This window comes from Aethalodelphis obliquidens, unplaced genomic scaffold (genome assembly GCF_003676395.1).
Source record: "Aethalodelphis obliquidens isolate GAN/ISIS:26980383/991018 unplaced genomic scaffold, ASM367639v1 scaffold33, whole genome shotgun sequence".
NCBI classification, from domain to species: Eukaryota; Metazoa; Chordata; class Mammalia; order Artiodactyla; family Delphinidae; genus Aethalodelphis; species Aethalodelphis obliquidens.
The window spans coordinates 7,260,345-7,280,910 of NW_020837977.1; the positions used below are offsets into that span (position 1 = coordinate 7,260,345).

The 20,566-nt window shown below is 42.7% G+C and overlaps 1 protein-coding gene across 4 annotated transcripts in view; it reads right to left on the minus strand.

Annotated features, from left to right (window-relative positions):
- Positions 1 to 20,566, minus strand: part of SULF1 (sulfatase 1) — a 161,388-nt gene that overhangs the window by 35,029 nt on the left and 105,793 nt on the right. For 3 of the 4 annotated variants that reach the window (XM_027127944.1, XM_027127941.1, XM_027127942.1), the window contains exons 7-8: positions 13,521 to 13,672; positions 10,932 to 11,101 (exon numbers count right to left, since the gene is read on the minus strand). In XM_027127944.1, the coding sequence (XP_026983745.1) occupies positions 10,932 to 11,101; positions 13,521 to 13,672 (322 nt within the window). Of the gene's footprint in view, positions 1 to 10,931; positions 11,102 to 13,520; positions 13,673 to 20,566 lie in introns of those variants that run through there. The other variant, XM_027127945.1, reaches the window with a different exon arrangement.

Genomic DNA, 20,566 nt, shown 5'->3' on the forward strand with positions numbered 1-20,566 from the left:
AACTTAGAAGACCAAGACTGGCAGCTAAAAATCTAATTAGTGCAAGTTCCTTTGGGTCCTTTGACTAAAATGTGTAAAAACACGTCAACATGATTGTGGTCATGTTACAAATCTACAGATAAAACTCAGTAATGTAGAAGAGAATGTTCTCATGGTGATATTAACTCGAAAAATTGTATTGCTAATTAGGCTATGAAATATAGTCACTAATACATTATGTGCAATGATGAGGAATCAAAATTTCAATACATTTTCTTCTCTTGAATTTACTAGGGTATTTTATGGATTACCTACATATCTAGTCTCTATGAATTTTTCTCATTCCTAACCTTGTATATAGATACCATTAATTAATTAATTTTTATTTATTATTATTATTTTTTGTGTGGTACGCGGGCCTCTCACTGTTGTGGCCTCTCCCGTTGCAGAGCACAGGCTCTGGACGCGCAGGCTCAGCGGCCATGGCTCACAGGCCTAGGCACTCCGCGGCACGTGGGATCTTCCCGGACCGGGGCACGAACCCGCGTCCCCTGCATCGGCAGGTGGACTCTCAACCACTGCGCCACCAGGGAAGCCCAAGATACCATTAATTTAATTGGATTTTCTGGAATTATAACCAAGTCTACGGCAATTGACATGCTTACCAATAGAGCTATTCATTATAGACAAATCAATATAGATGCAGGGCATAATTTTTTGTTAACTATAGGGAAGTGGGTTCTGTTGTTCTAGGACAGGTGGTTCAAGCCTATATTTAATCTATTGCAGAGATCCAAGAGGTGTCCATACTTTCCTCTGGGGCCGCACAAAGCACGTCACCTTCTCTTTGAAGTATTCCCCAGCTCCCTGGACCATTAGATGCTGCTACCTCACACTCCCAAAGAACATATCTATGCTAGAACAATTCTCACAGTGAGAAATGTTTGTTTTTCATTTGACCTCTCCGCCACACTATAATGTACTTGAACCTTTTCCTTAGCTGATAAGCATATAAGCGTTGTTTAATATTAAACATTAAATAAATATTTCATGTTTTATTAAACATTTAATAAATGTTTTATTAAACATTTAATAAATATTAAAAACTTAGCGAGTATTTACCACGTGTCAGGTATCGTGCTAAGTGTTTTATTCACATCAATTCATTTAATTAGCTCAGTTCTTCTGGGATATAGGTTTATCATTCCTACTTTACAGCCGAGAAAACTAAGGCTTAGCAAAGATAAATAACTTTCTCAGGTTAATAAAATTAGCGGGTAATAGAACGAGGACTTGGTTCCAAAGCCCATTCACTTTAAAAAAATGAAAAGAAAGTAGAAGGAGGGGAGTTTCCTGCATCTGAGATTGCTCTTCATATGAACCACAACTGTGCAAAGAGCCCGTCTCACAGAATAAGCAACAGTCTATGTTGATCGAGAAATTTCATTACCAGTCTCTGTTCTGGGGAGGATCCTATCAGTGAAAGATGGTGGATAATGACGACTGAAGGTGACCCTGTGGCATCATTTATTATAAAACTAGGGAAACAATCAGTCGCTGTGAGCCTGGTGAGTCCAGGAGCCTCGACCGTGTTCCAGTGGTTCCGTCATGGAGGGAATTTCGCATGGGGGAACTTGGAGTTTCTGAGATGCATGAGTGTACACAGGGGTGTTTCCATGAACACAGGGCTCTATAAATGCCACCTGTGACTATACATTTTCTTCTGCCAGTGGATTTGCAGCACCTCTCTTTTAATATTTGAAAATGCTGTTTTGGTACCATTGGTCTTCCTGGTGTAAAAAGTTACCCTGATGATCTGTAAGGATGCGGGTTAACCAGCAGAAATGCCACAGCTCAAATGCCAATATAACACAGAGCACAGAAGACACTGTCACTAGAAGTGTACAAGTTACACTCAGAAGTGTAAGTTAACTCCCCTTTAAGGAGACAGATTTGTAGGGTGGGAAAAGCACCTGCAGCTCGATTTGCTCATCTGTAAATGGGGATAAGAGCATCTCTAATAAAAAGTTGTTTTGAGGAACAACGAATCTGTCTGTCTATCTATCTATTATCTATCTATATCTGTCTGTCTATTATCTATCTATATCTATCTGTCATCTATCTCTATCCCCTCTATCTATATTTATCTCTCTATCTCTATCTATCTATCACTTTAAAGTGCCCAGAACAGAAGACGTACCTGAGTTTCCTACATGAGCCAATAAAAAAATGTATTCTATAAAAGGATATGGGTTGAAAAAAATCTCATGGCATTAAAAAACAAACTTTCAGATATCACTTGCCATTCTCTGTAAGAGAAACTTTCAACATTAACTTTCGTCTCCTTACCAAGTAGACACGTCATGAACCAAATGGTCCCACTTTTGGCCTGAAAGCGTTCTTCATATCTAAAATTGCACCACGGGCCAAATCTGACTCTTGTATCTCAGGGGCCTGGGCAGTAGGAAGGGACTTAAGCCCATGTTTCTTATTCTTCACACAGCGTGTCGCCTTACAAACAGGATTAGATTAAGAGACAGAAGAGGAGGTGGAGAGAGGGGCCATCTAAATCCTGGCGGAAAGAGATTTTCACCCATGGGGGTAGTTTGAGGTCAGAGAAATAGAGCAAGTTGGTCACAAAAGGTCCCTCACCACTTACTGATACGTGCCCTGAAAAACAATACGGCTATAAAAGATTACATGGGGTTTCTTCATAATACCTCACCCTCTCCTCTTACTGCCTTTGATGTTGGTTTGCCTTAATTTTAAAATAAATCTAGTCGATTTTTTTTAAACCACAAAAACTCAACACAATTAAAAATTACAATAGGGAACCGAAAGGCAGGCTTACAGTGGGCTAGTCATGTCCTCCACCGTGTACCTTCAAGTGCTTGGCAGGGTTCCATCCACCTCGCTTTGAGGAACAGGGAAGGTTGCAGCAAATTGGACTCCCGGATTTACAGAATGACATATGTTCAATCTGGCTTATATTAAAAGGGAGAGTTCAGGTCCGCTGTCAAAGCTGTCCTTCCCCCATCCCCTGTTTTTCTTAATTTCTGGATGTGGGAGATGACCCCCCCCACACACACACACCTGCTATGGGGATGAGATCCCAGGTGGGATCTCAGCAGGGGGGGAGGGGGGATAAGCATTTGCCTTTTAAAGGAAGACAGGCTGCCACTGCTTCCCACAGAACAGCAGCTGTCCAGGGACCTGCAGGTGGAAGGTTGGGGGTCGCTGGAACTGACAGTGTTGTTGAAAAGTGATCTTTTGCCAAAGACCTGTGGTTGCCTCCTGCTGGGGTTTGCCAAATTCCTGGAAGATGCAGCCTTCTGTCCCCCAGGGATAATGAAGGCTTGCCGTCCTAAGAATTGACTTACAATTATTCAGACAGAGCCTGGAGCTGTTGGCTGGCCCACGAGCCACAGAGAAGCAAGTAACTGTTTTAGGGAACAGTGGAAAACCACATATCCAATTGTTCCAGAATGTTTTGGAATCAGACCTGAATTCTCATCCCAGTCCTGTTATTTACTAGTGTGTGATCTAGAGCAACTTGTTTCTCTAGGCCTCTGTTTCCTCATCTCTATAACGGGAGCAAGGATTTCAAAGAGTTCTCGTGAGGCTTCAAAGAGGTGTCAGTGACTCCAGAGGACAAATGCTGTGACCACATCACACCCACACTTACAGGTAGCTGGGAGAGAGCTTATCACATCACAGCTCACCTGCTTGCTGTAGCAGCCCGGAGAAGGCAGGGCATCTTACTCCCACTTTACAAATGACATAGTAAAGTGTATGGAGGTGGTCCTGAAAGAACGTGCTGGGACCCCTGCTCCCTCCAAGATGTCACACTGAACTGCCGTCCCCAACAAGCACCTCAAAATCCCCATCATTAAAAGCACAGATCCAGGGCTTCCCTGGTGGCGCAGTGGTTGAGAGTCCGCCTGCCGATGCAGGGGACATGGGTTTGTGCCCCGGTCCGGGAAGATCCCACATGCCGCGGAGCAGCTAGGCCCGTGAGCCATGGCCACTGAGCCTGCGCATCCGGAGCCCGTGCTCCGCAATGGGAGAGGCCACAACAGTGAGAGGCCCGCATACCGCAAAAAAAAAAAAAAGCACTGATCCATACATTTCTTTCTATAAAAAGTTAAGTCCTGAAATCATTAGCCTTCATCCTGATTTAAAATATTAGCTGCGGGCTTCCCTGGTGGCGCAGTGGTTAAGAATCCGCCTGCCAATGCAGGGGACACGGGTTCGAGTGCTGGTCCGAGAAGATCCCACGTGCCACGGAGCAACTAAGCCCGTGCACCACGACTACTGAGCCTGTGCTCTAGCGCCCGCGAGCTACAACTACTGAGCCCGTGTGCTACAACTACTGAAGCCCACACGCCTAGAGCCCGTGCTCCACAACAAGAGAAGCCACCACGATGAGTAACCCGCGCACCGCAACAAAGAGTAGGCCCCGCTGGCCGCAACTAGAGAAAGCCCACGGGCAGCAATGAAGACTCAACGCAGACAAAAATAAATAAATAAAAAATAAATAAAATAAAAAATAAATAAAATAAAATATTAGCTGCTTCTGTTTCCCATTCAGACGCCTCCCACCAGCTGCTATGTGTCTATGTTTGTTGCAAATACAGAATCAAGTCTGATCCTCCAGGGCACACTGGAGGCATCCTCCAGAAGGTAGATAACACTGGCTGTTTGCTTGAAAATGGAGAGGACAAAGGACCAACTTGTCGTTTTTGAGTTTCTGTTGCTTTCTTTTAAAAAACCCTCAAAAAACGAAAATCTGTCAGAGTTACAGTCACATGTGCCTGGTCTGCTGTTTGTTCAGATACATGTTTGGCCCAGAACTATGCTCTCCAGACCTCCTAACTTTCAGGAAGGTACCTGTAACCCTCAACAGATTATTCCAATACTTAAAAACGTGAGCTTTGCCCAGCAAGGCTTCCCTGCACATTGCTTTTCTCTAGTCATTGTTTGTCTGGAGTTATTGCTCAGTGTATGAGCTCGCAGATCGCTCAGACTACTGGCCTTGTAAGTTCAACCTTTGCCATCAATGCCAATTCTCCCCGGGCTTTGGTTTTCTTGCTCGTATTGCTTATTGACATAACAGGGATAAGAATTCTGAAAATCAATCATGTCCCCTTTCTATTTGATGGGTGGTTGTTTAGGGAGAATAATTCTTACTAGCACAGAAATAGTTTCAAGAAATGCATGTGTCATATATTAAACCCATTCGCGGCAAAATGCAAAGAACTTAGCAGTTCATTTGTACCACTGATGGTCTTTGCTGTCACCCCACAGAAATTAAATATATTTTGAGCGTTTTGTATTTGAACATGTTTTCTTCATTTGCTATTTAGTCTCATACGACAACAAAAATCCTAACTCTTAATACCCTTATTGGTAGCAAGATAATCACTCACTGAGAAATAGGTCTCGATTCCCAGAATAAGTTAGTTGTACAGATTTAAGACGCACACACTCAAAGCATTATACTGGAAATTCTAGACTTAATCTCCCAGGCCACACCATCTCAGCTTTCACTAAAATTAAACTTATTTAATTTAATTGACTTCTTGGAGATCTTCCCCATTTGAGTTCAAATGTCTTTAGGTGGGTAATATTTGAACACATGCAGGATAATACCAAATGATCTTGATTAGAGATAAATCATAAAACTTTAAAATAAAAAGGCATATCATAAAACTAATTTAAAGAGTCTTCCAATGATGCTGCAAACTCCAATTCTAATTGTGCAAAGACATACGTAGGGAACTCTTCTCCTATTAATTGTGACTGTGATGGGTACTGAACAAGCCCGGTGTAGTGGAAAGATCTAGGGTCCAAGAGAGTCGAGTTTGGGCTCCAGTTTTGTCCCTATCTACTTATGTGACCTGGGCAAAGCTATTTGGGTATTTTTTTAAAAAAAAAAAAAAAACTTTGGGTATTCATTTTTTTAATCTAAAAATTTATGGAATTATACTATCTCTAGGTACTCATTTAATTTATAAAACTGATTGTTCAACTATTTTCATACTAGTTAAAATAGTGTCTTAATGTCAGCTAGTTGGTGGGGTTAATATGTTTACTCATTTGCTAAACAAAAATGTATTGTACAACTAGAGCAACAGGAGCTGTGCTCACCAGACAACGAGAGGTAGAGATGGACCGCGGGGTCCTGCCTTTGGGAAAGAGCGACCTTGCCTAGCAGCAGGGCACCATTCACGTGATACTGGGTGTGAATACGGCCCCCTGGACTTGTGCGATTGCACTTCGGGGATCTGGGTAAACAGCCAGTGCAATGGGATATGTAGTAAACATAGAGAGAAGAAGAGAGTGGGAATATAGGAAAGGGAGCAATGAATTCTGCCCCAATCACAAATGTTTATGGGGGATTTAAAACTCTCTCATCTTCGAAAGCATATCCTTTTATGTATTTGTGGAAGAAATGAGGGAGAACGTGCACATTCTTTTTAAGGCAAGACATTTCTTTCCAACTTTAGATAACAAAGGTGTTTCGAAAACTGTTCTGAGGCTTACACAGACGTAGTTTTCCTTTGACATGCCGTGTCCATCCCAAACTCCACTGTCAGAACAATTCCTGCAACTTAGTGGATTGTTCTACCGAAATTTTAGATTTCACATGAACCTCTGTGTGTGTGTGTGTGTGCGTGTGCGTGTATGTGTGTGTACAGTCATACACATTTCCAGGGACGGAGAGAAAGAACTGTTGAATTGGAACAAAAAAAATTTTTAAGTTCATACATGCAGAGTTGGTAGGAAAGTATTCAGGAAGTCTGAGCCCTTCATAGAATCATCAGGAAGATAAATGGAATCTCCTTTCTCATAAAGGCTTTTGTCCACAGGTGCATATTATCACATCACTGAGGCCAGGAGAGAAAAGCGATGCTAGGTGAGGATGAGGCTAGAGCATTACTGTGAGGATACGGGGGAGAGAATTTACTGGGAAGTGCAGTAGGGTCGCAGCCATAGTGAAGGGCTCTATGGTAACGGTGATTATAGGTGATTATCATGACGGAGGCTCCCTCAGAACTCTCAGAGGCCAGGAGTGGCTGAGCCACTGTCTGATCAAACAGTGTCTTCCGTCCGTCTGTAATCTGTTCTCATTCTTAGCCGGCTGGCATAACCTCTAGCCGCAATATTGGACTGGCTTCCTTCCTTTGTTGGAACGGCGAACACCATGGAAACCTGATACATTCGCTGCAGGCTGAGGGGGTCAGATAGCTCTAACCCAAGGCGGATGAAAGGCATCTGGAAAATGCTTGACCACCAAGGAAGGTGACCTCAAGGAGTGCGCTCACATGGCTTGAATCCCCCCGCCGAAAGGGGAGAGCCTGCAGCTTCTCGTTCTGCTTTCCTAGGGCCTGCCGAATATCTCTGCAAAGCACTTAACTTCTTGCACCCCTTTGCTTGAATGCCTTGCTGTTGTTCTCGCTAAGGAAACCAGCCATTCAGGAGCTCGGAGCGCCACAATGGAAAGCTTGCCTTCAATTTGTCTCACTCCTTTTGTGTGCGGACTGAACTGTGAACCTGGGCAGTCACTCACAGTGACAAGAGACGCACACGGACTCTCTCCAGCCCTTTCCTCCAGCGGCAGCCGGGGAGACATTTACAACAAAGATGCCCGAATTCAAGGCTTCTAAGGGCTGCAGGAGACACAGCGGATCTCCCCATTCTAGGTGCACGAAGCCCCAAGCTCAGCAGCAAACAGAAGCTGGATCGCTCATCCCACGGTGTGAATTTTCATCTTCTGTGGCCAAGAGTGTTCTCCAAACTAGCACTAGCCTATAGCACATTTTGCACCTGGCAAAGATAACACAGCCCGGGCTGCTGCTTCTGTGTTTTTAGAATAGCCAGGTGTGACAGCCTCATCAATGCGGGTCTTAGCTAGTCAACAGACTTGTCAAGGCACCACGGACAAGTATCAACTCGTCCTTTCTCTAGCTGCTTTCCCCGAACGTTAAGTTGAACCAAACGAAGCAGCACTTTTTGTAGGTCAAGAAAGATCCAATCCGGAAAGAACTGTTTTTTATGGTTTGTCTTAACAGAAAGGATCAATGAGAATTAGCATCTATGAAGTGGCTTCTGTGTCCCAGGCCCAGGGTGGGGCCCCTTTTAATTGTCACTCATGACACCACGTCAAGGTGCTAGTTATTACTCCCATTTTACAGATGAGACAATGCAGGTTCTCAGAGCTTAAAGAAATGGCCCACAGGCTCAGCGAGGACAGCTGAGATAGGAACCTACGCTTGCCTGGCTCCAAGGCCTGAGAACTTTCCACTCTGCCATGTGCAGATTTCCCTTAGTAGCATCACTACTAAGGCACACAGGTGGTTCATTTGCATTAAAGAGGAATAAAGGCAACTTTGCATGAGAAAATGATCAACTCACATATGATGTCATTCTACCTTTACTAAATGGCCTCCAGGGACTCTCTGCTTATGCTTACATACAAATTACACAAATTCTCAATATTCTGTGAATTTCTCTTTCTAGCTTTATCCCTTATTGCTTTCCTAGGTCACATCTTAGATGGCCTCATTTACATGGTGACCACTTTTCTACGCCACATTCTCCTCCTGAAATCATCTACCCAATCTCTGCATATCAGCTGCAGAAATTTCGCCCATCCTTTGCGGCCCACTTTGAATGCCTTCTGGGCCCTGAAGTTTCCCTTGTTCCTCTAAAAGATGTGCATGCTTCCTCCTCCAAACTTCCACAGCCCCTGGGATCCCTGCTCTAGTACTTACTGCTGGGCCTGCTGCTGATAAGACTATTTGGACACTACCCCCTAGAGCAGGGGACCAGGACAAACTTATCTGTAAAGAATCATACAGTAAATAGTTTACGCACTGTAGGCCATACGGTATCTGCGGCAACTACGCAACTCCACGGTTGTGTTGCAAAAGCAGCCATAGACAATACCTAACTGTATGAGCATGGCTGTGTTTCAATAAAACTTTATTTATAAAAACTGGTGGCAAGCTGGATTTGGCCCCTCTGTGCCAACCTCTGTCCTAGTTCATTGGGTCTCCAGGGTTAGCAATTGTGTCTTCCTTGTGCCTATATCCCTGCTGTGTTGTACTCCATAAATATTTGTGGAACTATTAGAAATTTAAATTGCTGCAGTCAGAGATGCTTTTTTTTTTTTTTTTTTTTTTTTTTTTAAAAAAGCTATTGTTGAGGCCCCAAGAACTTCGCAGATTCCTCTGGTCCTGCACTGCTGTCTGTGCATGCCGCTGAGCTGTCAGAACCTCTTGACCTGTGGCTGATTTTCCTGTAGGCTCAGGACCTTGCCCTGAAGCTGCAAAGGCAGGCTGACTTCTAGGGAGCCGTAAAACACATTTTGTCAACCTCTTGTCCTCAAACTTGGGAAAACATCAGTGAAGTTTACAGTTGTGGAAAATCACCTTAGGCTGAGATTCTGTTAACGCAACAAAGGGAGTGATTTCTGACTCAAAAGAAAAGAGAAAGGTGGGTCCCAGGGCATGGAAGAAGCCTGCAAAAACCTTTTTCTCTCACTGAACCAGCTGGTTACTAAATTTGCAAGTGATTGGTAATGGAGAGCCACTCACCACTCATGGGCTTCATTCATGAATTCAGTTGCATAGCTATATGTAGGGTAGGTTTTCAGAGGCTTGTATATCCATCCACAGGGTTGATTCCAAAGCACAATGGCTCATCCAGACCGTATTCCCCAGATGCTGGGGCAACCTTCTTTGTCGACAATATTTTATGCATCAAAACACTTTCACCCTCCAAGTTCCTGGGCATGCTCAGTAGGACACCCACCCTGGCTTCATACGTATTGTCAGTTCTTGTCTTTCTTTCTTTCTAAGTCACTTGATACGATAGAGAGGATCTAAGTACCACTGACCAGGAGCCAGCAGTTTATTAGTTATAATAAGATAAAAAATAAGAATAAAAAGAAAAAGTTTTCCAGGGATATGTCTTGACCCGCAACTAGAATGCCTTCCGTAGTTACTTACCTCTTTTCGTAAGGAAGTACCTTTAATCTTTTTTTTTTGTTTTTTTTTTCTGTCTGGGATCACAGATAGAAAATCAGCGTGGATGAAAAGGGATGATATTTAAGCACAAACAGATGAAGAATGTATTCCGGAGGTTTAGTGACGAAGGAAACACACCAGTACCCTGTTCCCTACCTCTCTGGTGGTCAAACTTTCAGCAGACACAGAGCCAGCTGCTCTGCGTAGAAGACTGTGCATTATTGCAATGGATAAGAAGAAAGTGTGCGGACGGAGTGAAAATCAAAATCACGTCCTCTGCTGCCTAAGCATCGACTTTGGCTAGTGAGAATGATAGGCACATTACAGCTCTCTGCTCTCTGTCCTGTCCCTGTATGCCGTCAGCCCTCTACTCTGTGCCTCCCCACCCCCTCCTCTTAAAAAGAAACATCAGGTTATTTGAAAGCCTGACCTGAGAAGGCCTCTCGGGCAAGCCCACTCCAGCTGCCTCTGTAGCAATGCTAATTGCACATCTGCGGCAAAGCTGCAACAGTCCATGCCCAGGGAATCCACCCGGGTTTTTATAACCAGACCAGGGGTTGCCACCCAGCTGCTATGAAAAACACACTGCTTGATCACTATTATTATTAGATCACGTTTGTGAATATTATTTAAGACAACTGAAGGAAACCCTTGATCAAAATCGCCCCCCATTCACCCCGCATGCTTCTCTCTCTTTTCGTATAGCCGCTTACAAATGTGGATGTGATTCCTAATCAAAGCACCTCGACAAGCCCTTGAGTTCAGGGTCTTCCTGTTCCGCGGTCTCGGGGCAGAAGCCGGTGTTCCCGTCTCGTGGAGGTGCCGCGTGGAAGGAAACGGGGTGCAGGGGAGGAGCGAGATGGGGAGCAAAGGCGGGGCCCGCGTTCGGCAGGTCCCGGAGCTGAGGTTGTTACTCACATGTGTTGGGAAGCATTGGGGTACAGTTTTGAAAACTGTGGGGCTGAGTCCTCGGGGCCGTGGGGCGCCGCGTGGCTGATGACCATCATAATGGGCCTATGGGGATACATTCTCTTAGACATTTTGAAGTAATTAATGCTCTCGTTAGTGATTAAGTCTGTGAAGTAGTCCTGAAACATATATTTGACACAAAACAAAAATTACAAAAGGTGACATTCATCAGATCGCATTTGAATACTGCTTTCCCTCAGAAGCAACGCACTGAACGAGGAGGTAAGATCTTAAGCAGTAAGGGAAACTACTTCCCAAAGGGGCAAAACATCTTCCGGAGACAGAGAACATCAGCTGGCAGTTACCTTCTGGGTTTGCTAAAGGGGTAACGTGCACAAACCTTTTAAAAAAAATAATGTGCAATTTAGGAATTAGCCAAAAAAAAAAAAAGGGTCAAGTCCCCGTTTGCCCAAGATAATGATCAGATCTGGCAATACAAATGCTCCAGCACATGAAACACCGGATACATATTTCATTCTCAGGTTTCGCTGATGTAATTCTTTGACAAAAAAAATTTAATTACTTCAAGGGCAGGAAACACCCACGCCCACTACAAATTCACAGTTGCAGAACACACACACACACAGACACACACAGGCATACACACACATGCATAAATGCACAAACAAAAGAAAAGATCTTTTCCTAAATTAAAAATTCACCTGTGAGAATTACATAATAAATGCTAATGAAAGTCGTGGCCAAAATCTGGGTGCCCAGGGAAAAGTGGCAACATTTTATCAATTAATTTATTTGAAACACTCAGTGTGGGGAGCAGTTGATCTCCAGCAGATTATACTGTTAATTGCACAACTAAAATTACTCAGCTGTTGGGATTAGAGCCTGACTTGTTAATAAAATAACTTAAACCGGCAGTCCCAGGGGCTGATGCAAAAGCAATAAGAGGAAGAGGGGGAAGAAATGGAATAAAAAAGAAAAAATGAAAACTTAAAACACCTGCTTCCTCTAAGTGTGTATCACTGGCCTGGAACTCCGGTATAAAGTTTATTCAGAAAGTATCTAGGCAATGTGCACAGGCAGAGGCTTCTAGGCATGACTAATCACATGTAGATTCAAGGACCAGAACAGCTGCAAAAGCAGTGCCCAAGGGACCAAATCTGTGTCACATGTCATTGTTAGGACAAGTCCACAGGCTAACACCTTCGCCCACGGGAGTGTCTGTTTCATTCCTTTCCTCCCTAAAAAAAGATACATATTCTTTTTGACACAGTTGTCTTTGACACTTAATCAGCTGTGATAACGGGCAAGTTACGCTGATTTAGTCTTTGGAAGGAATCTTGATTACTTTGCTCTCCTTAGGACAACAGGGAAAGAAGGGTTAATAGCTTGAACAGAAGCATGACAAGCATCCCCACAAGATAAAAAATGAGCAGTGACAATGACTGCACTTGGTAGGACAGTGCTCAAATCTGCCTCCAAGGTCCCTGCCAGCTCTCAACTTTGATGAGTTTGGAAACCTATTAGCAATGTTTGTGAATTGCTAATTCGCATTCATTTGCATGCGTTGTTTTCTGAAGGGTATGAAAGAGTGAGACATACACCCTCACCCCAAGTCCCCTGTGCTCAAATCAGGCCAAGTGGAAAGACAGCAATGTGCCAAAGTTCGATGGAGTCTCCTCTCTCTGACTTCTACCAAGAGCTGTTTCACAGTGACCTGTGCTAGATAGAGCAGATTCTCGGCTTCTTTTAGATAAATGAGGAAGAGATGGATATGGCTAGGAGGGCAGAAGGCATTTTAGGCTAATTAGCAGGCTAAATTCAAAGATGCTTTCCCCTCCACTCTTGCGATCTGGAAATAGTTTTAAGTTGGCAATCACAAAACCTGTGTGACTTTTACAAAAACTAATCTGGGATCCATTTGTTAGGGAACCATGGGACATGTCCATTTCATTTTCTATGACCTGATTTGGAAATCCTAGGATTGAATCGTGGGGCATGTCCCTTCCAGTTTCAACTGATTTGGAAATCCTAGGACTGACAGCCTTAACAGACTTTTGTGGACTCTAGCTGCCATGGGGCAGGTGTCCTTGTCAATATCAAAGTGCGATCAGACAGGAGTAAAAGCAAAGAATGTGGTTTCTCAACTTTTGATTAGTGCACTTGTCTGCTGTTATTCTTACATCTACATTGGAAGCCACAGACAGAATATACTTTCACCCCAGTGAAAAGCAAAACAGCATGAGATGAACATATGATTACGTGGATAAGTCCTCTAGAGGAGGAAAAACCCCCAAATTATCCCAAGACAGAGTGGAGGCATCTATGATTTTTCTGATAATACTTTCATCAAAGGCTGATTGCCTTTCATCCTAATGGGGGAAAAAAATCGCTATTCAAAGTCAGTGCTCCTTGAGAGCCTTTTTCTTGCCTGGAGTTTAAAATTACCTTAAAATTTCTCATTCTAATACTGTGAGAATGTAGAAAGCCAATCGAGTGTATGGGCTAACACACTGAAAATGGCTTTCCCCCATTATGCACAAAGTAAATTGATGCAGTGTAAAAGTGCCCGAAAATTACCTTTGCATAATCAAATCCATGCTTTTCTTTGATGCCATTGCGACAAACAGTGTAATTATAGAAACGAGAATTCTTGATTAATCCAAGCCATTCTCGCCACCCAGGAGGGATGTAGCTGCCATTATATTCATTGAGGTATTTTCCAAAAAAGGCTGCAATGGGAAAAAAGGATTATTTTCTCACGTGAAATGATTAAGCGTAACTAAATGCATCAACGTGAAATTATGACTTGAAAAAAAAGGCAGTGAGACAAAAGTTAACCTGGTAACCGTGGAGGCCAGAATAACATTCATGTAATACTCTGATCCTTTAGCAAAGTGACACATACACATTTTCCTTTTGAATAAATAAAAGTAGTGCCCAAGTACACGGATTATAAAAATCACCACCATGATCATGATACTCTGAGTGCAAGTGATAAAAGCAGAATGTACCTTTTTGTTAAGTTGATACAACAATCAGAGAAGTAGCCAGTATGAAATTTGGAATACTGAAAGTTGTCTTTGTGATAAAATAAGTTTTCTAACTGTTGGAGAGCTGCGAATTTCAAAAACGCTATTGAAAATCTTGTCTTTGTTTTTGCCTGTCAGGACAGTACACGTTTTCCCAGCCAAGGAATCGTAGTAAACTCCGTTTATCATGGGACGCGGTCAGGGTTTTTATGTCACATGTATTTTATGTCATCGGTGTTTGCATTATATGTATTTTGCAAATGTGTTTATTACTGATAATCAAAAATTCTAGCAACATGGAGTCACAACCTAGACGACTGACTTTCATAGAATTATAGTAAAATAGAGGTATATGTGCTACAAAAACTCCACTGCTCGTTGAAAAGGCCACTGGAAGGCCTTCACATTTGTAACTTTGGCATGGTCACACCCAAGAAAGGCTGCTGTGCAACAGTGGGGTTGGAGCTCTGGGATCTGTCCCTGTTTCCTGATTACTTGACACCCCTCATGGAGGCCCACTGTCTCCTGACCGGCTTTCCTATGCAGGCTCCAGGGTCTTTCCATTCTCACTGCCAGCTTCTTGAAGACCAGCTCGGGTCATATCACCTTCTCATGATCTTGGATGGCCCCCCCTCGCCTGCAGAATCACATTGAGTTTGACACCTTGCCATCCAAGCCCTTCCTTGCCTCCGACCCCATCTTGCACGTCTCTGTGAATCGTCCCTCTCTCCAGTCAACGTGTTGCCTTTACTTGTTCTGGTTTCCACCTCTCCACCTTTGCCTGTGCTATTCTCTGCCACCCTCTGTATGAATCAGCCCAGAGCAGAAGCCATTTCAATTCCAGTCTTCGCCCCGATCCCACAGCACTTTACTTCTGTGGCTCTGAAGCTGTCTTCCCTCTCTTCCTGGTGGTATAGTTATGTTCACGTAGAAACCTAATCTCCCTTAAACTGTAAGGGTTTTGAGGGCAAACACTGCCTCGACCTCATCTGTGGACCTCCCTTCCCTCATCCTTGCATGTAGTCTAGGGGCTGCATGAATTTTTGTTTCTTGAACTGGGCTTCATGGAGCCCCATGTCTTCTGGGGATGGTACCTGTTCTGGACTTGTTAAATGTTGTGTTTTCAATTGAGCTATGATTTTTTTTTTTTAAAAAAAGTTGATTTGGTCTAAATATTTTCATAGAGGAGAGCTTCAGAGTTAGAAAAATTGACACTTCCCATTGGATTTACTTTCTTTGAAGGGCTGACTCAAGTCTGAGAAACACAGCAATGTTTATTTGTTGAATGAATATTTATATGTTGAATCTGCAAATGAGTAAATCAATCAGGTGGTCAATTAGCCAAACACCCACTGCTTGAGGATTCTGCCAGGGTCCCTGAGCAGATGGACGGGTGTGGGACAAAATGTCAGAGGGTCTCATGTCAGCTATGACTCAGGGTTTCCCTCTGAGCTGGCTCTGAGCAGTAGAAATTCTTCTAATGAGGGGTTCTCGTCTTCAGAGACTAACCACCTTTTCACATCGAACCACAAGATGATTTTCCTTTCCGACAAAAGGCAACGTGATTTAAGAGTCACAGGCGGCGGACCAAAGCCACATCCCACCAGCATGACTTCAGAGCGGGACTGTTTCCAGAAGACTTTCACTTAATAACCTCAAGCCCAGCTCTTTCCCCTGGCCTGCTCCTCTCCCCAGGGTTTTTTTCCCCACTTTTCTCTCTTTTTGTAAAAGATCATAGTGGTTTGCAACATAAAACCTGGAGCCAGCTTGCCTGGGTTCAAATCCCGGCTCTGTTATTTGTCAGCTATCCTGCCGGAGGCAAGTTACTTAACCTCCGTCTACCTCCAATTCCCCTTCTGGAAAAACATGAAGATGATAACAGTAATAGTGGTATGATCGTTGTGAGGACTAAAAAGAATGAATACATATGTAAAGCACTGAAAACAGTACCTGGCACATAACGAGGGCTTATTAAATGCTGCCACTGCCAGTATTATGATGACCATGGCTATGATCATTAGCCTTTCAATGATCTGTGCTCTGATTTTAAATAATTTACCCTCCTGCAATGCAAGGAAATCCTGTTCTAGAGTTCTGCACTTGTGCATCTGAAAACATTGCTTCAGAGGTTACACAGTTTTCTTCCCCAACCTGATTTACTTTGTGGCAACAAATTTCTCCCCCAACTGGCTGACATTTTCGTGCTTAATTAGTTTTTAGATTTTTTCTTTTCCTGCTACTTTTAGTTCTGTTCTCTCTCTGTTTTTTTTTTTTTTTCCTCTCAGGGAAGCCATAACAAGTCATTCCCGCCCTTCCCTCATTGTTTTACCCGTTAGATTATTTAGGACTGTTTTCTACCCATTGCCATGGCTATTGCCCTTTCTCTTAATCCTCCCCTTATAAACTATTCCTTGAAGTCTCTTAATAGGCCTTGTTATGTGCTTTAGAACTCCCTCCAGGTTTTCGGTGTCTTTGTGTTAATGGGGTGTAAAAAATGTATTCAGTATTCCAGATGTTGCCTCACCCATCACACTGGTTCCAAGAGAGACCGGGGACCTCGTGCGTCATGAGGCAGCACCCAGCGTTGTCAGCTTCAAGTTACTCGGCCTTTCTGGTTGCCTCCTAAGACTGAGGCTCATTTGTAATCACCCCTGGCCTCTTTCAACATTACGCTTCCCGGCAGTGCTCTGCAACTGATTATCTGGGCTTCTAATTATTTTCCTCCAGATGTATTAAATCTCTTTCTCCCTCCCTAAGATGAACTACATTTTCTCGCCCATATTGCCATTATATTGGGTGTGGTTTGAAGTTTTTCTATCCTTTGCCACTGGCAATTCAACCCAACTTAACTAACTGTCTGAATATGTCACTAACACACCACCTACCCCTCCTTCTGTATCATTCTTTTCTCTGGGCCATTAAACACTTCCCTTCACAGCTGTTTAAGAAGGTGGCAGGGGGTTGTTGGGTGACAGGGAGAATGATCAGGAAGACCTGATTATAATGATTGTTGACTTTAGGCCATGCAACTTCTGTCCGGGACTACCTATTACATAATACTTAGAAAAATTCCCTTGAGCCATTTGAGGCAAAAACATTTATTTTTATGTCGGCGATAGTACGCACATAGACAAAAGATTTCTGATGCTGTAGGGAAGTCAAATCTTATCGAATATAACAAGTGATATATTAAATGAGCTTTTATTCCATGTATTATTAGATTTGGGGTGGCAGGACTTCACTGGTAGTAACTAAAAATTTACATAATTTTGAACCAAGTTAAAATTATGATATACTCTTAGGTGACCTCGTGCACGTGAGTCTGGCTTCCCCAACTAGACTGTAAGTGTAGCAAAGACAGGAATCTTACTTTATAGCTCTTCATACACCAATGTCTAGTATAGTTCTAAGCATAGCATGGCTCAATAAATAGCATACTATGGTATGCTATATCTTATGTTTGTGTACTTAACAAAAATCAATAATGCCATAATTCATAAAGATAAGAATATTACTTTGTCTTACTTTTAGTGAACTCTACATTTTAAAACATCTCAGAGAATAAATAAATATACTTGCTATAAGTAACATAAATAAATTTTGTACTGTAAAAAGACACGGAACTAGAAAATTGATTAACTTGTCTACATTGTTTTGTCACAAAAAGAATTCTCTCCAAAAATTTTTATTGCGGGTCTCTATTAAATATTGGTCCTTTCACCCCAGTGATATGAAGAAGAATTAGTAGGACTAAAATTTCATTCACCTGTGATTTTACGTATCCTGTATTATGATTATAATTTGAACACTACCATTTTTAAAGGAATTAATATGATTACAGTGATAGCAAAAATTACAATATATAATCGTTTTGGACAGGAAAAAAATCTCTGCATTATATAGGTTGGAAAACTGGGCTGGACAAGTTCTCAAAACAAGTTTAAGGCAGAGTAAGGATGTGACTCCAATTCTTCACCATTCGGTTCAGGGTTTTTTTCTAACAGTTGATGCTACCTCTCAAATACGGATTATTATATACTACCAAATGTAAAATGGATAGCGAGTGGGAAGCAGCCGCAGAGCACAGGGAGATCAGCTCGGTGCTCTGTGTCCACCTAGAGGGGTGGGATAGGGAAGGTGGGAGGGAGATGCAAGAGGGAGGAGATACGGGGATACATGTATATGTATAGCTGATTCACTTTGTCATACAGCAGAAACTAACACACCCTTGTAAAGCAATTATACTCCAATAAAGATGTTAAAAAAAAAACCATGGGTTATTACTCTTACCTTAACATTTATGCCAGGTTTTACATTCATGTCTATACCCTCACAAGAAATTTAAACTAAAACTTTTTTGAGCAGATAGGCAGAATTTTCCTTTTTATGATAGATAATCCAGTATCATTCCCACTATACTTAGAACATAAAATGCAATAGACACGTTACTGTATTTTCCCTTCTTAAACACTTAAGCTGTTGTAGACTCATATTTTCCATGAGTAAAGTTAGAAAAATTTAAGTTACAGCCAGTCCAAAAATATGCCTTGGTTCTGAAAAAGAAAAATCATGTCACACAATGGTACAGACAATATTGGATCAATTCAATTCATTTCAATCCATGTATTCTGGATGCCTCCCAAAGTAAGCCTCTTAGTAATTTGTCTTCTCTGAGTTGCTCTTCATAAAACTGATTGCTGCTTTGTGCTTTTCTCTAGATGGGTATTTATGTATAATACATAGTTCAGTTCCGTCATTCTTTTTCTTAGGTTCTCAGCTAAATGTTCCAAATAACGTGTGCATTATTAGGAAAACATTAAAATCGTTATATATTGGCTCCTCCCACCTCCCTAACCAGTTTAGTGGCTCATAAATATGCTGGTTTAATACCTACTCACCAATTCTCTTAACTTCCTAAGATGTCTGTCATCCTGATGTGCTTATTTGTGGATTTTCAAATGGGTCTCTGTCCCTGGTTGGATCGATAATTATTGTCACAGAGACATCTCTACTTCCTAATTGTCTGAGACGTGTCAGTATTTTCCCATCAAAGATGAATTTAAATTACGTAGCTCATTATCACTGCCATTTTACTCTTCCAATTTTTAATTTTTCTGATTTACTAATGGGCACATCAAAATTTATTTTCCTGAGTGTATATCATCCGTTTTCTATTCATAGCTAAGTGTTTGGACGAGCCCTAAGTGTTTGGAAAAGTCCCGTTTCCCTTAAAGAATTCCTTTTACTTTACAGGATGACTCACTATAAATTCCATTATTACCTAAGTGTCTAGACCCCTGGGAAGAAGGTTGGCTTCAGAATCTGAGTTAGCTTCCAGGAGCAAATCTCCTCTCCCTGAAGAAGACAACTGATTGAAGCAGGCTACGGGGCTGCACCAAAGGACTGACAGTTGTCCCCGGGAAAGCCTGATGGTCTGCAGCTTCATCCTAGACCTGACCCATTAGGTTAGGGTAGCATACTGGAAAGAGGCCTGAAGACCAAAGTCCTGTTGCCCACTCTTCCTGTTAGAACATCAGATGTGTCACTTCAGCAAGTCACCTTAATCTTGTAGGTCTAAATTTGTTCGTCTGAGAACAAAGGAACTGAAAAACTAAATTACCTCTGAGTTTTATTCAAGCTCTTGTAGGGTGGACGCAGCATAGGATAATTGAAACAAGTACCAGAGTACACTCCACTTCTTAGAAGCAAGATTTGTTTTTTCTTGGTGACCCAGTGAGCTGTGTAATGGATGGCATTTCCATTTTTGCTTTTGCCATCTGGAAGGTAGCTCCAAATATGCAGCCTTTCTCTACAACTCCGTGGTATGCCTGCAGTTTGCATATTAACCTTTGCCTTGATTTTAACTGGCTCTACCCTTCGTTTCCATTCGACAGTGTCCTTACTGCTCTGTATCTTATGTTTTATGTGTCTCTGCCAGGCACTCCGGAATGAAGCATGATAGAAATATATGTAAAGAAATAAAGAAAGAGGAAAGATGTTGGAGGCAGGTGTGCTGGATTCAGTCTGTCACTGACTAGCTTGTGACCTCAGATAAACCCTCCTGAGTTTCGGTTTCTTCACTGGCAATATGGGCAAATCCTTTCAGAGTTTCCGGAAGAATTAGGTGAGAAAACTTAGCTAAAGTGCCTGGTACAGAGGGAGGAAGCGTCAAATATCAATTTCCCTTTTTGCCCCTTTCTTCCCCGCTGCCCAGCTTTACTGAGATATAATTGACAATCAAAAATTGTAAGCAATTATACTCCCATAAAGATGTTAACTTAAAAAAAAATTGTAAGGTGGGACTTCCCTGGTGGTCCAGTGGCAAAGAATCCGCCTTCCAATGCACGGGACGCGGGTTCGATCCCTGGTCGGGGAACTAAGATCCCACGTGCCGCGGAGCATCTAAGCCCGCGCACCACAACTACTGAGCTCGGGTGCCTCAACCAGAGAGTCTGCATGCCGCAAACTACAGAGCCGTCGTGCTCTGGAAGCCGGGCGCCACAACTACAGAGCCCACGCACCCTGGAACCTGCGCGTCACAACTAGAGAGAAGCCTGCGAGCCGCAGCTAAGACCCGATGTGGCCAAAAATAAA